General features: G+C 40.8%; 1 protein-coding gene across 3 annotated transcripts in view; it reads left to right on the top strand.

Moving 5' to 3' along the window:
* LOC116977575 (ergothioneine biosynthesis protein 1-like) overlaps positions 1-19,204 on the top strand; it is a 63,375-nt gene extending 44,171 nt beyond the window's left edge. For 2 of the 3 annotated variants that reach the window (XM_033028125.1, XM_033028124.1), the window contains exons 16-19: positions 1,362-1,487; positions 2,691-2,769; positions 10,866-10,977; positions 17,780-19,204. In XM_033028125.1, the coding sequence (XP_032884016.1) occupies positions 1,362-1,487; positions 2,691-2,769; positions 10,866-10,977; positions 17,780-17,897 (435 nt within the window). In that variant the 3' untranslated portion in view covers positions 17,898-19,204. Of the gene's footprint in view, positions 1-1,361; positions 1,488-2,690; positions 2,770-5,378; positions 5,744-10,865; positions 10,978-17,779 lie in introns of all 3 variants that reach the window. The other variant, XR_004413250.1, reaches the window with a different exon arrangement.

Genomic DNA, 19,204 nt, shown 5'->3' with positions numbered 1-19,204 from the left:
AGCGGGACAGGCAGCATCTCTGGATTGAAGGAACAGGTGAGGTTTCGGGTCAAGACCCTTCTTTAAACGTCTTCAGTCTGAAGAATGGACTCAACCTGAAACATCACCCATTACTTTTTTGCAGAGATGCTGCCTGTCCCACTGAGTTGCTCCAGCATTTTGTGTCTATCTTTGGTGTAAACCCGCATCTGCAGTTCCTTCTTACACATCTGAACCCATGAGATCATTATAGACACTGAGGTTTGTGTTCACGGAATCCTTACCTGAGGCCCAATAAAGTTTGATTTTTTTTCAGTATGGAGTCTTTTCATCCTCATTGAATTCTTGTCGCTTTGAGCAGTGGTCGCTTTGCTCTGTTGCGACTCCATTTTCAGATGCTCTGATTCAAGTATTTCCAGTTGTTCCTTTTGAAGAGGTTTTCAGAGTACGTCTCGTTCACATCCGCATGTAAAATGTGGTGGCCAACTGGTAGAGGTCAGTGTTGTTAATCACCCGCAAGAGAAGATATGTCCATTGATGTCCATTTATACTGATGCTCGCTGACCAGCGAGGGGCAGCCATTAGTCTAAGATCAAAGACAGGATATGGGCCTGCCACCAGTCTCACCCACAACCTGCTCCCCAGTGTGAACAACTGACTCACAAACAGTATAACATTTCCCCTTTCATGCTTCCTACTCTACTGTTGTGGGATTAAGGACTAGTAATGGGATAATACAAATTGGAGGAACAGCACCTCATATTTCACTTGTGCAGTTTACAACCTAGCAGTATGAATATTTATTTCTCTAAGTTCATGTAATCCTTCCATCCCACCTCTCTCTGTCCCTCTCCCACCCAAGTCGTTGTACTATTTCTAAAGTCATCTTGTTGAGTTTCATTGTCTCCAACCCGTTTTCACCTCGCCCACAGCTAACAATGGCCTGTTTCCTTTATTATCATTATATTTTTGCATATCTTCCATTAATTTGTTCTATATCTCTCCATATGACTGTCTATACCTCTTGTTTCCCTTTCACCTGACTCTCAGTCTGAAGAAGGGTCTCGACCCAAAACATCACCTATTCCTTTTCTCCAGAGATGCTGGCTGACCCAATGAGTTACTCCAACCTTGTGTCTATCTTTGATTTAAACCAGCATCTGCAGTTCCTTCCTACCCGGTATTGGAATTTCCCTCTGTTCATAGAGTGGTAAGCGTGTGTTTCCAAAGAACATTTGTACAATTTTGTTGCAAGTTATGGAAACCCCTACCACCCTATGATGTGGAGCCCACATCTCACTATCAGGCTAGAGTGATTCTTCACTGTGATGTCTTGTCCAGCACCATGATTTACATCAATTTATTTTCATTTTCATTCATAGGTCATTGGAATAGACTACAGTGGAAGGTTTATTGATACTGCACAGCAGATAAAATGCACAGGACACCAGAATTCTGAGGTCAAGTGCCCAGAGTATTTGGACAGAGAGAGAGTGGTGTTTAAACAGGTAAACATTCTGCAGGTTGCAAAGATTTTTTGCACAATCATCTGGACGAAACCTTCTAGTTTTAGTTTAGTTTAATGGTACAGCACGGAAACAGACCCTTCGGTCCACCGAATCCAGGCCGACCAGCGATTACCCACACACTAACACTATCCTACACACACTAGGGACAATTTTACAATTATACCAAGCCAATTAGCCTATAAAGCCTGTATGTCTTTGGAGTGTGGGAGGAAACCGGAGCTCCCGTTAAAACCCACGCAGAGGTCAAAGGGAGAACGTACAAACTCCATACAGACAGCACCCATAGTCAGGATTGAACCTGGGTCTCTGGCGTGGCAAGGCGGCAACTCTACTGCTGTGCCACCCTCTGCCACTGTGCCACACTGTTGTACATTCTATGTTCCTTCTGCCACACTATTAAACTGTCTGCGGTGACCTAAGCCTGTAATAACAAATCTGGTGAGTGGGTCAGTCGACAGGACATGCTCCACAGTAATCCATTGATGTGCACATTTGTTGCATTTGTAATACCATAGATGAGTGAGTGGAGACATGACATTCACATGCTTTAGCCAACTAGGCAAATGTACCACATATGGTGCTGTGTGTGCCAGGGGTGCAAAGATCCAACGTTTACTTCAAAGTCCCCATAGCCCCTTTCCATTTCACCTTACTAACAGAGACATGGGGGGTTTTCTCACCAACCTTATGGGTCTGCTACAGGTTGGTAGAGGCTGAGAGCCTTGAATGTCAGCAAAGGCGTTATTGTTCTATCACACGTCATTCATCATGGCAAGAATGAGAATGGCCTTTTTTATTAAACTCCTGTGGTCAACCTTGCTCTTTCCCGGTTGTTGTGGTTGATATCACAAAGGCTGTTGCGTGGTAATTAGCGCTATTAGATTGCTAAAGGAAGGACATGGAACTTATTCTCACGGAGAGTTGTCAGTCTGTGGAATTCTCTGCCTCAGAGGGCAGTGGAGGCCGGTTCTCTGGATACTTTCAAGAGAGAGCTAGATAGGGCTCTTAAAGATAGCGGAGTCAGGGGATATGGGGAGATTGCAGAAACGGGGTACTGATTGGGGATGATCAGCCATGATCACATTGAATGGTGGTGCTGGCTCAAAGGGCCAAATGGCCTAATCCTGCACCTATTGTCTATTGTCTATTGTATATTGTCTATTGTCACTTTCTATTTTTCAGCTCACATGGATTCCTAATGAGGTTGAACGTCAGAGTTTTTTACTTCTTAATTTCCTTGATCGCACCATGAATCCCTCAGGTAAATTGTGATATACTACATTTTTACACATGCCTTCATTGAAACAGGGCTAATATCATCATAATATATGAATAAATTATCTTAGGATAGTTTATTAATTTGATAGAAAGTAGCTGCTAAATCAATCTAACTCTGGGATATCTGTAAACATGTTTTTAATACATGGCCTATTTCTATTAGTTCTGAAAGATCTTTAGAAGCTCGAAATTCTGCCATTCCCATAACAACCGAAAATATATGTAGGAAGGAACTGCAGATGCTGGTTTACACCAAAGAAAGACACAAAAAGCTGGAGTGACTCAGCGGGTCAGGCAGCATCTCTAGAGAAAATGCAAAGGTGACGTTTTGGGTCAAGACCCTTCAACTGCAGGAGTACACTGAAAATGGTTAATACCTAGGTGACTTTTGGGATGAGACCCTTCTTCACAAAGTCAGGGGAAGGGGAAACGTGAGATATAGAAGGTACATAGAACATATGCAAAAAGCAACGATGATCAATGGCAGGTGGAGCCCACAATGGTCCAGTGTTGGCTGTGGGGTAACATGTACAGTGTGTATAAACTTGTTATCATCTACCCCACAGCCAACAATGGTCCATTGTGGGCTCCAACTTTCCTTGATCATCGTTGCTTTTTGCATATCTTTCATTCATTTGTTCCGTGTACCGTCTATATCTCTCATTTCCCTTTCCCCTTACTCTTAGTCTGAAGAAGGGCCTCGACCTGAAAAGTAACTTAAAAATTAGCCCATTGCTGTGTGCTCTGAGTTCACCTGCAGTTGAAGTTTGACAAAAAGTTTTCCTTTTGTCCCTGCAACAGAACTTGCCAGGCCAGCACTTTTAATCTCACATAAATCCAGGTCTTCCTTCTGTTCTGAGGATGCTGACTGGATCTCAAAGTGGAGGAAAAATATTTACTGAAAACTAAATACTTGGTATTAGTAAGGCTAAGCATTAAAACAAATGGATCTCATGACCATGCATCATTCAACAACATGGACAGTTGCACACAATTACATGTTTTCCAGTTGTGTTTTACAATCATGTCTTCTTCCTGTAGAATTTCAGTGCAATTTTATGTATAATTATGTTATTGTGTGTTGTCTGAGTCTATGTGCCTACTGTATAAAACCTTGTGCATACAGCTTTTAAAGCGTAAGAATTTTTAGATTATTGTCTAAACTCCACACATGCAAGGTGGCCAAACAGGTCAGCTACTTAGAGGTGTGATTCATGGTGTGAGCGCTGTGTCTTCCAGAGAGGAGGTATAAGAAAGGAAACTTTCTTATACTTCTTCATATCCTTGATCGTACCCTGAATCCCTCAGGTAAAGTGGGATAAATTGCATTTTTACTAATGCCATAATTGAAACAGGGCTAATGTTATCATTAATATGAATGTGCATTTCCATTTGTAAATGAATATGCATTTATTTTCTATATCATCATTACAGAATAGTGTAAATTTTAGTTTTGCACATGTTAGAAGTCCTGCTACTCGTGCATTTGAACCCTAAACTTTTTTTCCCATTCTCAGTGGCAAGCCTAACATGGTTTTTATAACTTCTGAAAAAAGGTCTGACATTGGTTTCTCCTTGTGCCAGCAATGGAACATTTTTCAAAGTGTTGACAAAAGGCAATGAATCGTTTAATCAGAGTCTGATAGGGCACAGGAGGCCATTCAACTCATCAACCGTATGCTGGCTCCTGGTAGATGTATATCAGCAGTCTGTCCAAAGTACCTTTCCCAATCCCCTTTAAGGGGATTTAATCATTCTGTTTCCCCCAACCTTAAGAGTTTGTGCATTCTAGATCCTAATTACTTAGAGTGAAAAGGTTTATCCTGAGAAGCCCCTTGTAAGTTTTTCTCAAAGATTTAAATGTATGCCCCCTGGTCCGTGAACCATCCAATTATAGAAACTGTTATCCTCTATCTACCTTTCTGAACCAGTCATGACCTTCCACACTTGCATTAAATCTCCCTTCAACTTTCTTTGCTCCGTGGAGAACAATGCTGTTTTTATCATTCGAGATGTATGTAGAAATTGCTCTTCCCGAGATCCATTCTAGTCCCCTCAATGGGTCTTCACATCATCCCTAACAATCTCAGCTGGGTGTATTAATCCACCTGTGGCCCGGCCAATGTTGTGTATCGACTCAGCATAAACCCCTTGCCTTTGCACAGCAATAATGAGGAAACCAGAGATCTCATGCTTTTATATCCGTGGGTTGCAAATTTCAACTATTTCTGTAAACCAGGCCATTCTGTCCCTGCTTATCCTTTCGAGCTGCTTGATACGCTGTTGTGACGGTAAGCTATTCAGCCTGTGCTTCCAATGTGAGTTCGCACAAGAAGAATGGTTCAAGCAGCAAAGTAAATGTTAGCATTCCCTAGAAAGGAAAAAAAATCACTTGGACAAACTCTTGATAGGTAATGAATGTTAATGAAATCACACTGGATTTTGAACACACCGAACAATATATGTGAAAGATTTATAAAGATTTTGATTGAATAATTCCTTCTTTTTGATTCCACGTTTTAGAACACTGTGTGTTGGGACACTGAAATTTATCTTCACATTTTTGCTTCACGTTTTCTTTCCTTTTCACAGAACTTCTCAATATCCCCTCAACTCTTCCATAAATTAGTAAAGCCGTTTTGAGTTAGGCCTGCCTTCCCAGCAAATCCCAGCAGAGATTTATCTTCCCTGCAAATCCCAGCAGAGATTCATCTTCCCTGCAAGTCTCAGCAGATTCATCTTCCCTGCAAGTCTCAGCATAGATTCATCTTCCCTGCAAATCCCAGCAGAGATTCATCTTCCCTGCAAGTCTCAGCAGATTCATCTTCCCTGCAAATCCCAGCAGATTCATCTTCCCTGCAAGTCTCAGCAGATTCATCTTCCCTGCAAGTCTCAGCATAGATTCATCTTCCCTGCAAATCCCAGCAGATTCATCTTCCCTGCAAGTCCCAGCAGAGGTTTGTCTTCCCCACGTGTCATTACTGTTCACAGTTTCTGCTGTACCATTTGAATGAGTCCTCTCAAAGTAAACAAAAATGTTTTTTTTAAACTGCAAAGGCTGGTAATACTCAGCAAATCGGGTAGCAACTGTGGAGAGCAAAACAGGCAACGTATCCAATTAATGACTGTCGTCTGAACCAAGAAGGGTTAGAAGTCAACAGGCAACAAATTGCAGAGAGTGAGTGAGGGGGGGGGGGGGGGGGGGGGGAGGGGGATGGTGAAGGGGAGAACAAGGGGAATATAAACAGTAAGGTGGAGACCAAGAAAGTCAAATCCTAAAAAGTGGTATTGGTGTTGACTGAGAGAGTGGTGAAAGCCTGTTAATCACAGTGAATCAAGATACTGCTGTAATTTTTGACAACCATCTTTGCGATCTACAAGACCACCCAACAGCAAACTTACGAATTATGCCTTGTACGTTCTCATCCAAATCATTGATATAAATGACAAACAGCAATGGGCCCACCACCAAACGCTGAAGCATACCACTAGTCACAGGCCTCAAGTCCAAAAAACCATCACCCTCTGCTTCCTTCCAGGAAGCCAATTCTCTATTCAGTCGGCTAGCTCTTCTTGGATCCCATGCGATCTAATCTTCCAGGGCAGCCTACCATGTGGAACCTTGTCAAGTGCTTTGCTGAAATCCATATAACATCCACAGCTTTGCCCTTATCAACCTTTTTGGTCACATCTTCAAAAAACTCAATCAAATTCATGAGACCATAATCTCCTACGTACAAAACTATGCTGAATATTCCGAATTACTGCCTGTCCATCTAAATGCATGTATATCCCTCAGAATACCCTCCAGTAACATACCAGCCGCAGATGTTGCATTTACTGGCCTGTAGTACCCAGTCTTTTCCCTGTAGCTCTTGTTAAATAGAGGCACAACATTTGTCACCCTCCAGTCTTCCGGCACCTCACCCGTACTTAATAATGACTCATAAATCTCAGCCAGAGCACCTGCAACTTTCTCTCTGCACCCACTGTGAGCCCTGTTCAGCCTGGTACACTTCCCCAACAAGCTCAATTTAAGCTCACCGAAAATCGAGACAGGTCATGTTACAACTGAGAATCAGCCTTTGCCCCCTGTATCACCTCAGGCCAGTTCAGATGAAAGGACCATAACAACCCTTTATTTCTAATTTTTGAAAATCTCCAATCGTTTGCATCTCACACTTGCACCATTTTATTGTCATTTCTGCAGAGTTTTCAATAGTCTCTCTCCATTTACACTTCCTTCAAAAAGATCATATGTGACTAGCATACCTTCCCCATCCTCTCGACAACACATTTGCAGGGAGTTGAACCGATGTTGAGGGCCGATAGCTTCACCCAGAGTGGGACACTTCTGGTCACACTCAATAAATCCCCTTTGCCCTCGTTCTGAGTCTGCCCTCATCTCTGTCAGGTGTGGCAACCTGTCTTTCTTCATGACACCCGTTCCTCTCTGCAATTTAAATTGTGCCTTCACTGAGTTGTAATGAAAGGATCCTGGCTGAAACATTAACTTTGTTTCTCTCTCCACACTTGCTGCCTGACCTGCCGACTATCACTGGTATGTTCTGTTATTTTCTATCACATAATACCCGACTTTGCTGGGAAAAATTAACTTTTAAAGGATGTTTTTAAATTCATGTTTTAATTTATTTATTTGTTATATTTTATTTATTCATTATTTTATTAATTAATTCAGCCATTTATTTAGAGACTGCTAAGTAAAGAATGTCATATCAACCTTTCATTGATTGTAGTGTTTAAGAAGGAACTGCAGATGCTGGAAAATCAAAGGTAGACAAAAGTGCTGGAGAAACTCAGCGGGTGCAGCAGCATCTATGGAGCTAAAGGAAATAGGCTATTTCCTTCTTTCCTTCGCTCCATAGATGCAGCTGCACCTGCTGAGTTTCTCCAGCGCTTTTGTCTACCTTTCATTGATTATTGTTCTGCTACCTAAATATTTAGTCCATACGATTAATTAATTTGGGAATCCTGTTGTCATTCTAATGTGGAGATGGTGCTACAGGGTGAGCACGTGTGAAACTTTCTTGCCAAAAGCACAAAGAATTGTGCACAAAAAACTGTCAAAAGCATAAGTGCAAAAAAACCCGACTACAATTGCCTGCTGCTGCTATAAACAACCTGTGAACAATGAAAACTGCACACTTGCTCCCCCTCTACAGACATTATATCACAAATGCGCAGCAACTTGGAATACAATGTGGGCACATCAAATTAAGGATCCCCTTGAGCATGTTCGGTTTGGGGAGGTGATATTTCCCTTCAATTCGCTTCCCCTTTAAATCATTATAGCCCGAGTACTTGTTCTGTATTATGATGTCTGTGTGTAGAATGTATTCACAATGGTTGCCCAAGTTATTGCTCCCGACGGTTCTGGAGATTTAATATGCCATTTGCTTCACAAGATGGAAAAAAGAAAGAATAGAAATGAAGAAATGTGGCATCATTTTTGAAGAGTCATCCTTGGATAACATGATGTGCACTTTATCTCAGTTTATATCATCACCACATGATGAGTTAAAGTTAATGAGTAGGCATTTGCCACCTGTTCATGAAGGCCGTCTCCCTTAAATTAGTAAAAAAGCCAACAGCTTAATATTTTATGATATGACATCAAAAGTAATTATGCAAAGGAAAGAATTCAGCCCAGAGACTTTAATGCCAATGAATTGTCTGTTTGTTTTGTAATATTGTAAATGGAGATGCTTCATTTACTCAGTTCACTTACTCCAACCCAAGGTCAGGAGAGAACTGACTGATGAAAGAAGATGATTGTTTAGTTTCGAGTTTTAGTTAAGAGTTACAGCGTGGAAACCAAAGATCTTATAGCTATAAGATCTTTGGTGGAAACAGTCCCTTGGGCCCACCAAATCTGCACCGACCAATGATCACCGCACATTAACACTATCCTACACACACACACTACAGACAATTAACACTTATACCAGCCAATTAACCTACAAAGCTGTACGTCTTTGGAGATGTGGGAGAAAACCCACGCAATCACGGGGAGAACATACAAACTCCGTACAGACAGCACCCCGTAGTTGGGATCGAACCCGGTTCTCGGGTGCTGCAATCGTTGTAAGGTAGCAATTATATCGCTGCGCCACCTGCCGCCGTTTGATCTGTTGGTAGAACTCCATCATGTCTCAGAAGAACTAATTTCCCGTTCTTTGTCTGCTTTGAACCTGTGCCTCTGCTGCAGCATTAAACAGGGCAGCTGCAAGAGACTGTGCTGTCATGATTGTGCTGCCGTTTCCCTCCTGCAATACATTTTAACGTGAAACATTTAACAAAATACTAGACCAAGCTCGGACCAAGCACACGCACACACACATCCAAGATCAGAGTTTTATCGGTATAAGGATAAGGAGATAGATAGATAGATAGATAGATAGATAGATAGATAGATAGATAGATAGATAGATAGATAGATAGATAGATAGATAGATAGATAGATAGATAGATAGATAGATAGATAGATAGATAGATAGATAGATAGATAGATAGATAGATAGATAGATAGATAGATAGATAGATAGATAGATAGATAGATAGATAGATAGATAGATAGATAGATAGATGTCCCTTTTATTTTTGCACTAATTTCCTATGAAGTAATTTTGATAACATATTTAATTTGTTTATTCAGACTTTATGTTTTAAAAGTTTGTTACTGGAGCCTTGTTAATGAGATTGTTAAATGTTATGTAGTTACATAAATGTTTAACTCCATTTCCTATTTTATTTTCTAGGCTCTTCTAGAAAGGAAGTTAAAAAAAAAGTCAAATAGCTCAATTATGCATTAGCAAAGAGAAGGCTGGGATGATTTTTATCCCAGATGGGAAGTGTTTATGACATTGTGAGGTTAGAACCATTAGGAAATTCCTGAGGATGGCTTATATAAACATATAATAGCATTGACTGAGGATATCAGGTCCTTTGATAGGTAGTAGCTGGACTGTGGATCTGGCTAACACAAGGAATAATTGAGATATGTTTAAGGGGAAATCTCTTTTTATGAAATTATAAAGGAAAATGCAAGGAATGTATTTGTAGAGTTTAACTTTTGGTGGGCAACAATAAGAGGATTAGTGAAGCAGGATAAAGGGAGCTTTGCAAAATACATCTGCATCAGCTGGATCAGTGTGGCAGATGATCTATATCTGTGCTGAATATTTCATACAATTCCCAGTGAGAGCCAAAGGCATAATTCATGGTTTATACTATTTCATGAAAAAGTGATTGAGGAAAATCAGAGTGGCAATGGATCATCTTTCGTGCTTTATTGGGCCGTACAGAGATGACATGTCATTGCCATCAAAAGCAATGTTTATCGAGTGCGTTTTCACTACAAACTTTTGAAGATACTGCTGAAGTCCTCTTTTCATTTTAAATGTTGATTATGACAAGTTTAGTTAGAGAACTAAGGATATCATTAAGATTGACAACGGTAGTGGGGGAAAATAAAATAGTAAGTCAACTGACGGTCAAATAATAGGCTTGAATTTTAAGTCTGTCATTGCAAGGCAAAAACTGAAAAGAATGAATTTTTCATGTTGAAATGAGCTGCAGTGTGAGATCTTGTCATAAATATCAATCCCAACACGAAGGATCCAAGAAGCGGGCTAATGTATTTTGAGGTCAAACCAAAAAAGCCACTGCAAAAAACAGCAGCAACTGTATTTACTGGATTGCTGGAGTAACTCAACGGGCCAGGCAGCATCTCTTGAGAAAATAAATTGGTGATGTTTTGGGTCGAGACACATCTTTTTAATTGGGCAAAAATCTTTAATTGAGAGATTGAAAGATAGTGCGTTGAACATCACACACACATTTCAATACATAATTTTATTGAACTTCCATTGTTTTCTGTTATAACAATTTTTTTTTAATTGGGTTTATTGAGCCTTATGCTTTTCTTCGCAATTAATTATAAATTTCATTTAGTCACTCATTGTTCATTCATGATCAAATGAAAGTTTTTGATTTGGTGTGTAGCACTGTTAGAGGCTACTAATATTTTATTTAAAAGCCACCTTCTCTATCTGCCAGCTTGGCTAGCACGTTTGCCTGCTCTCGTGCAATCTAAAGGTTTGGTTGCCATCGTCTCAGAAAAGTGGAAAAGAAACAACTTGTGTCAAAGATTTCAAGAACTCGGGCAACAGTAAGTGACCTGATTATTTCATACAGGATAGTGAAGGCCTTTCCAGTCTTTTCTCTATCATTCACAATTCTAACTCAAGGTTTGTGGTCCCATAGATCTAAAGATATGCGTTCTTTTGGGTAATATGTTGAAAGAAGGCCGCATCCATCTTCATAGGGTCATAAGTGATAAGCAGAATTAGGCCATTCGGCCCATCAACTCTACTCCGCATTTCAATCGTGGCTAATCTATCTCTCCCTCCTAACCCCATTCTCCTGCCTTCTCTCCAATAACCCCTGAAATGCGTACTAATATTCTCAGATGGTGAGGAGGAACCAATGGCACAAAGAGTAATATAAATAATACCAGGGAAGTAACTTATGCTTGATACCGAGGCCAAAGTTTATCCCCCAGCTGACTTTCATAAAATAGATTATCTGTTCATTATGACATTACTACTTATGGGATTTTGCTATGTACATATTGGCTACTGTCCTGCAATATGCTAACATCATATCCAAAATCCACCTAATTTTGTTTGGTTCAGGACCATGCAATTCACATATTGCTGTATGTGTTTTTATTTTTTACATGCTTATTGGAGCAGTGTCTGGATAGTTTACGTTAGCTCTTCAGCTCAGCCGCTGAAAAATAGTACAGTCCAATACTTCTCAGCAGGAAATTCAAAGCAAATAATTTAGGACTAGCATCTGTTCCTTTTACAGTTTATATGATTGAAAGGCAGTGTGGAGGTCATTCCACAACACAAAATGCAGTTTGAAATTCATCTTCTGGTTTACTAAATATCTGAAGTTAACCTAACGTGAAATGTTTATTGTAAATTGAACATAAATTGGTTTAAAAAAACTGTTAGAAATCAGCGCAAATCTCTTTTGTATAAAATTGCAATTATTTAAGTATTTACCGATTCATTAACTGGTCTAAAATGACATAATTTGTATAATAAAATAATGTATTTAATATTTATTTCGAATATAACTAATTATTATTCATTATCTGCAGCAATGGAACAGTTTCATATTTATCACTGAGCATTTTTATATAAATTGGTATCTTTATTTTATTAGCACTGCTAGGAATTCTAGTTATAAGTTAAGAGCTTTGAACAAGTCTGTCCAGGTATATTTGTTCATTTCACATCTTACTCTTGAATAACGGTGCCTATCTGGTAGAATTGAGCAAATGTGTTTCCATCTGTAGCTGGATTTTGTTGTGCTCTTGTTGTCATCTGGTAAACCTAATCTTGTTCCTTACCAGACAAACTCCTGAATAATGTGTAGGAAGGAACTGCAGATGCCAAAGATAGACACAAAATGCTGGGGTAACTCAGCAGGTCAGGCAGCATCTCTGGAGAGAAGGAATGGGTGATGTTTTGGGTCGAGACACTTCTTCAGACCTTCTTCACTCTGAAGAAGGGTCTCGACCCAAAACGTCACCCATTCCTTCTCTCCATAGATACTGCCTGAACCGCTGAGTTACTCCAGCATTTTGTGTCAAGTCAAGTCAGGTCAAGTTTATTTGTCACATACACATACGAGATGTGCAGTGAAATGAAAGTGGCAATGCTCGCGGACTTTTGTGCAAAAGACAAACAACCAAACAAACTATAAACACAATCATAACACACATATTATTTTACATAATAAATAATGGAAGGAAAAGTCCACCTCCTGAGTAAGTAATGTATTGATGCTGCGAGACTTTGACTCTGTTCTTAAACTAATCAGAACCTTCCCCTCCTCAATAGACTAGTTTTAATGAGCTGAGGCAGGCACAACAATATTTAAAAGCCTAGGTGGGGCATCTTGTTTGGCATGGATGAGAGGGCCGAAGGGGCTGTTTCCATTCTGTATGACCTATGGAGAAGATTTTAGCACCTGGGATGCTCAAGGCTATGGAAGGATTTGAAAACAAGTTCCAGGGGGTTGAGTTCACGTTGATTAATTGGGAGCCAGTTGTAGGTCCGCTAGTGGGAGGGATGGCTAATGAGTGAGTGGACATAAGGTTATCACGTCATACGCCCAATGAAAGAATGATAGAACAGACATGGACAGACGTGTATTGAAAAAGTCGTCTAAAAGTAGCAAAGGCAGGAATTAAACCTCCAGCTGCTGATAAAAAAAGACTAAAAGAAGAACCAGGTGTATTATGTTGATGCTATTGTACAGTCTCAACGATACTATAGAGCTGTAGTTCAGAGCTCACTTTGGTTGTGATCCCAGACTTAACTATCTGACTGGGATTCACCGTTTTCAGGAAGAGGGATACAGTCCAATAATAATGATAGGAAATTTCTATTCATCCGGTTTTGAGAGTTGGACAAGCAGTAAAACAGTTTGTATAGGAAGGAAGGAAAATGGATAAAGGTGCTGGTGATGGAAGGTTGGGTGATGTGAGTGTAGAAATGGCACTGATTTTGGAGGATGGTGAGCAGAAGTATATGGATGAGGAACTAGATAAACTTGGGGGAAATCCTTGGGATCACCATTTGCAACGGTACTGATAAGACATTTGAACCTATTGCAAGCAAATCTTTAGCCCAGATTGGATAGATAGAAATAAAACCAGATGTAGTGGTTATACTCAGCTGGACAACTATGGATAATTATTGGGGGGGAAGACATCTATAATCAAAGATGCAGAGATTGAGAAGAATGTGGATAGATCATTTTGTAGGGTTGCATTATTGTCAGCAATTTGAGAGAGGTATATGATATTAACCAGTGCAGAAAAAAAGAGGATTGTCTTTTTCGACAAATGTGATTCAAATTCTTATAGTCACAGAGTTATACAGCGTGGAAACAGGCCCTTCAGCCCAATTTGCCCATGCTGACCAACATGCCCCATCTACACTAGTCCCTCTAAACCTATCCTATCCATGCACCTGCCTAAATGTTTCTGAAATGTTGTGATTGTACCTGTTCAACTACCTCTTCCTACAGCTCGTTCCACACACCCACCACCCATTGTGTAAAAAAAAAGTTACCCCTCAGATTCCTATTAAATCTTTCCCCCCTCACCTTAAACCTATGTCCTCTGATTCTCGATTCCCATACTCTGGACAAAAGACTTTGAACGTTTACCCGATCTATTTCGTTGTACATGGTTCATGTTACAATGACAATAAAGAAACTATTCTATTCTATTCTATTCTATTCTATTCCTCCCATGATCTTGTACACCTCTGCAAGATCACCCCTCATCCTCCTGCACTCCAAGGTATGAAGTCCTAGCCTGCTCCACCTCTCCCTATAGCTCAGGGCCTTGAGACCAGTCAACATCCTCGTAGATCTTCTCTGCAATCCTTTCCAACTTGACAACATCTTTCCTATAATATGGTGACCAAAACTGAACACAATACTCTAAATGAGGCCTCACCAACGTCTTATATAACTGCATCATGACCTCCCAGCTTCTATACTCAATACTCTGACTGATGAAGGCCAATGTGCCAAAAGCCTTTTTGTCCACCCCATCTAGCTGTGATGCTACTTTCAAGGAACTATGTACCTGCATGCCTAGATCCCTCTGCTCTACAACACTCCCCAGAGCCCTACCATTCGCTGTGTTGGTCCTGTCCATATTAGACTTCCCAAGATGCAACACCTCACATTTCTCTGTATTAAATTCCATCAACCATTTCTCAACCTGCCCAACCAATCAAGATTCTGCTGCAATTTTTGATATCTTCACTGTCTACAATGCCACCTACTTTTGTGCCATCTGCAAACTTGTGCCATCTGCTAATCATGCCATGTACCTTCTCATCCAAATCATTGATGTAGGTGACAAACAGTAACGGGCCCAGCACCGAACCCTGAGGCACACCACTTGTCACGGGTCTCCAATCCGAGAAGCAACCTTCCACCATCACCCTCTGCTTCCTTCCATGAAGCCAATTTTCTATCCATTCTGCTATCTCTCCTTGAGATCAAACCCATGAGATCTAATCTTCCAGAGCAGCCTATCATGCGGAACCTTGTTGAATGCCTTGCTAAAATCCATATATACATCTACAGCCCTGCCCTCATCATCCATTTTGGTCACATCTTCAAAAAATTCAGAGTGGTGAGACATTCAGACTGGTGTTCTTTTTGCCACAGCATAGCCTCTGAAACAGGTTCTGGAAATATGTCCATGTAAACAAGGCTGACACATAAACGATTAACTGTGGATTACTACAGTGTCAGAATTTCCCTATTTTTGCCCAGAGCTCCACTACACAATGTGGGATGAACAGTATCATAAAACTAAAAGAGAAAGCGTATAACGTAGCAAAGATTAGTGGGAAGCCAGAGGATTGGGATGCTTTTTAAAGAATAGCAGAATATAACCAAAGAGGGCAATACGGGGAGAAAAGATGAAGGTAAGCTAGCCAATAATATAAAAGAGGATAGCAAGAGTTTCTTCAGTTACATAAAGAGTAAGAAAGAGGCAAGAGTGGACTTTAGAATGATGCAGGAAAAGTCATAACGGGGAATAAAGAAATGGCAGAGGAGTTGAATATTTTTTTTTGCATCAGTCTTCACAGTGGAGAACACCAGCAACATGCCTGAAATTCAAGAGAGTCAGGGGTTGGAAGTTAGTGGAGTGGCCATTACTAGGGAGAAGGAGCTTGGGGAGCTGGAAGGGTTGAAGGTGGATAACTCACCTGAACCAGATAGGCTGTACCCTAGGGTTCTGAAAGATGTGGCTTTAGAGATTGTGGAGGCATTGAATGTGATAATTCAAGAATGACTAGGGACAGGAGATCCCAGATGATTGGAAGATTGACAATATTACCCTGCTGCACAAGAAGGGAGCAAAGCAGAATAGTAGAACAGGCTGTTCAAAAGGGAACTGCAGATGCTGGAATATCGAAGGTACACACAATTGCTGGGGAAACTCAGCGGGTGCAGCAGCATCTATGGAGCGAAGGAAATGTGTCCATGTAAACAAGGCTGACACATAAACGATTAACTGTGGATTACTACAGTGTCAGAATTTCCCTATTTTTGCCCAGAGCTCCACTACACAATGTGGGATGAACAGTATCATAAAACTCTGTAGAAGGGTTTCGGCCCGAAACGTCGCCTATTTCCTTCGCTCCATAGATGCTGCTGCACCCGCTGAGTTTCCCCAGCAATTGTGTGTACCCTAGTAGAACAGGCTGGTTAGTCTGACTTTGGTGGTTGCTAAGATTGTAGAGTCCATTATAAAGGATGAGGTTACGGAGTACTAAGAAGTCACGATAAAATGGGCTGAAGTCAGCATAGCTTTGTGAAAGGGAGGTCATGCTTGACAAATTTGTTGGAATTCTTTGAAGAATAGCAGGGCAGACAAAGGAGTCAGTAGATGTTGTTTACTTAGTTTTCAGACAACCTTTGATATGAGGCTGCTAAGGAAGCCGAGAGCCCACTGTATCAAAGGGCAGATATTAGCAAGGATAGCAGGTTGGCTGGATGGCAGAAGCCAAAGAGTGGCAATAAAGAGGGCTTTTTCTGGTTGGCAGCAATGTAGCAGAGTTCTGCAAGGGTCGATGCAGGGGCCACTACTCTTCACTTTGTATATTAATTATTTGGACAAGGGAAGGTAGTGTTGAGAAAGCAGGGACTCTGCAGAAGGAATGGATAGGTTGGGAGAGTGGGCAGAGAAGTGGCAGATGGAATATAGTGTAGCAATGTGTAGGAGTCATTCATTTTGGTAGTAGGAATAAAGGCATAGACTTTTTTCTACATGGGGTGAGAATCCAGAAATCGGAGGTTCAAAGGGATTTGGGAGTGCTGGTGCAGGATTCCCAAAAAGTTAATTTGCAAGTCAAATTGGTAGTAAAGAAAGCAAATCCAATGCTACCATTTATTTCAAGAGGGCCTGTATTCAAAAACAGGGATGTAATGCTGAGGCTCTATAAGGTACTGGTCAGGCCGCATTTGGAATATTGTGAGCAATTCGTGGCACCATATCTGAGGATGGATGTGCTGGCTCTGGAGAGGGTACAGAGGAGGCTTACAAAAATGATCCCAGAAATGAGGTTAACCTATGATGAGCGTTTGTTGGCGCCGGGCCTGTACTCGCTGGAGTTTGGAAGAATGAGTGGGGGGGGGGCTCATTGAAACAAACAGAATAGTGAAAGGCTTGGATGTGTAGAGGACGTTTCCACTAATGGGAGAGTCTAGGACAGGAGGTCGTAGCCTTAGAATTAAAGGACGTTCTCTTAGGAAGGAGATGAGGAGAGATGTCTTTAGTCAGAGGGTGGTGAATCTGTGGAATTCTTTGCCACAGAAAGATAGATTTTTGATTAGTACAGGTGTCAGATGTCATGGGGAGAAGGCAGGAGAATGGGGTTAGAAGGGAGAGCTAGATCAGCCATGATTGAATGGCAGAGTAGCCTTGATGGGCCAAATTATCTAATTCTACTCCTATCACTTATGACCTAATACCAATATTGATATCTTACATCACACACAGATTCTGTTCATTTATTCTCACATGTGGGGTAGTGCAGGCAAACATGGTGTTTCATGGCTATGCTGACTACAGTTTAGATCTATTCATTGGCTGAGACTTCACACCAGCTAACAATAGATAAATGTTTTTACCCAAGGCACAACTTCCCAAGTGCTTTTTCTAATTTCAGCAGAATGTTCAAAGCCATTTTTAAAAACTAGTTTTCACACCCGGGGCAATCATCCGACAATAAACAAACATTGCTCCTTGTTTTGTGACAGGATTTATTAGTGAAGGAATGTAAAAACAAAATTAGGGTTCAGAAAAAAATGAAATTTCAAATGCATCTCTGATAAAATGTGAATGTTTCATTTAGGTGGTTCTTTGTGGAACAAAGAGAAATCAAAACAGGAGGAAAACAAAGCAAAAAAGTCGCCTTTGTGACTTTCTGGAAGCCATACCAACCCGCAGGATTGGACGTCAGTGATGATTAGTGAGCAAGACTACACAGATCTGGTGAAACGGTGGTGTTCATTTCCGGATATAAAATGATTCACAGCAAGTTAATGAAAAGTGATTTGTGCTTTTAATTTGCTTTCCAAAATGTTGTTTCCATTCCCCCGCAGCAGCAGCCTGCATTAACTAAACTTTGATTATTCACCTGATATGGGCCATGGGATATGGGACTGCTAGTGCAGATCTCCCAAAAAGTTAATTTGCAAGTCGAATCGATAGTAAGGCTGTAAATTCAATGCTAGCATTTATATCAAGAGGGCCGGAATATGAAAACAGAGGCGTTATAAGGCGCTGGTCAGGCTGCATTTGGAGTACTTGGAGCAAATATGGGTCCCATATCTGAGGATGTGCTGGCTCTGGAGAGGGTCCAGAGGAGGTTTACAAGAATGATTCCAGGAATGAGTGGGTTAGCAGATGATGAGTGCTTGACAGCACTGGGCCTCTACTCGTTGGAGTTTAGAAGGGGGGGGGGGGGGGGATCTCATTGATGCTTACAGAATAATGAAAGGCATAGATAGCCTGAATGTGGAAAGGATGTTTCCACTGGTGGGAGTCTAGGACCAGATGTCAGCCTCCGAATTAAAGGGCGCTCTTTTGGAAAGGTGAGGAGGAACTTCTTTAGTCAGAGGGTAGTTAGTCTGTGGAATTCATTGCCACAGAGGGCTGTGGAGGCCAAGTCAGTGGATATTTTAAGGCAGAGATAGACAAAGTCTTGATTAGAACGGGTCTCAAGGGTTATGGGGAGAAGGCAGGACAATGGGATTAAGAGGCAGAGATCAGCCATGATTGAATTGTGGAGTAGACTCGAATGGCCAAGTTCTACTTCTATGTCATCTATTGATTACGTTTGATCTTGCTGACTGCGCTCCCAAACTACCATTCATAATATTCATCTTGGTAGGTGGAATAGAATCTTTATTATGTCCTGTTCCATCAATTGCCTAGTGCATAATGAGCCAAATATTCTTTATACCTTTGCCAGTGCAGTTTTTGAGGGAGTCACTGTGATTTGATGTGATGTGGTGACACTATGATGTGTCTATGATTTTGCAAAAACACATAATTATTGCTATATTGAACCTTTGTTTGAAACTTTCTTCACAAATTTAACATCACACCATCTATTGTACTTCGATCAATGGATAGTTCTAATTTAAATATATAAAATACTCTTCACTAATATGTTACTTACTATTAATGTGACTTAAAACACTTGGTTATCAATCTTGTTTCTAAACAGTTTGTCCTTTGTATGCCTAAAATGGTTAAAAGCAAAGTGAAACAA

This window comes from Amblyraja radiata, chromosome 10 (assembly GCF_010909765.2).
Source record: "Amblyraja radiata isolate CabotCenter1 chromosome 10, sAmbRad1.1.pri, whole genome shotgun sequence".
In the NCBI taxonomy this organism is placed as follows: Eukaryota; Metazoa; Chordata; class Chondrichthyes; order Rajiformes; family Rajidae; genus Amblyraja; species Amblyraja radiata.
This window is presented reverse-complemented; position numbering and strand designations above follow the sequence as displayed.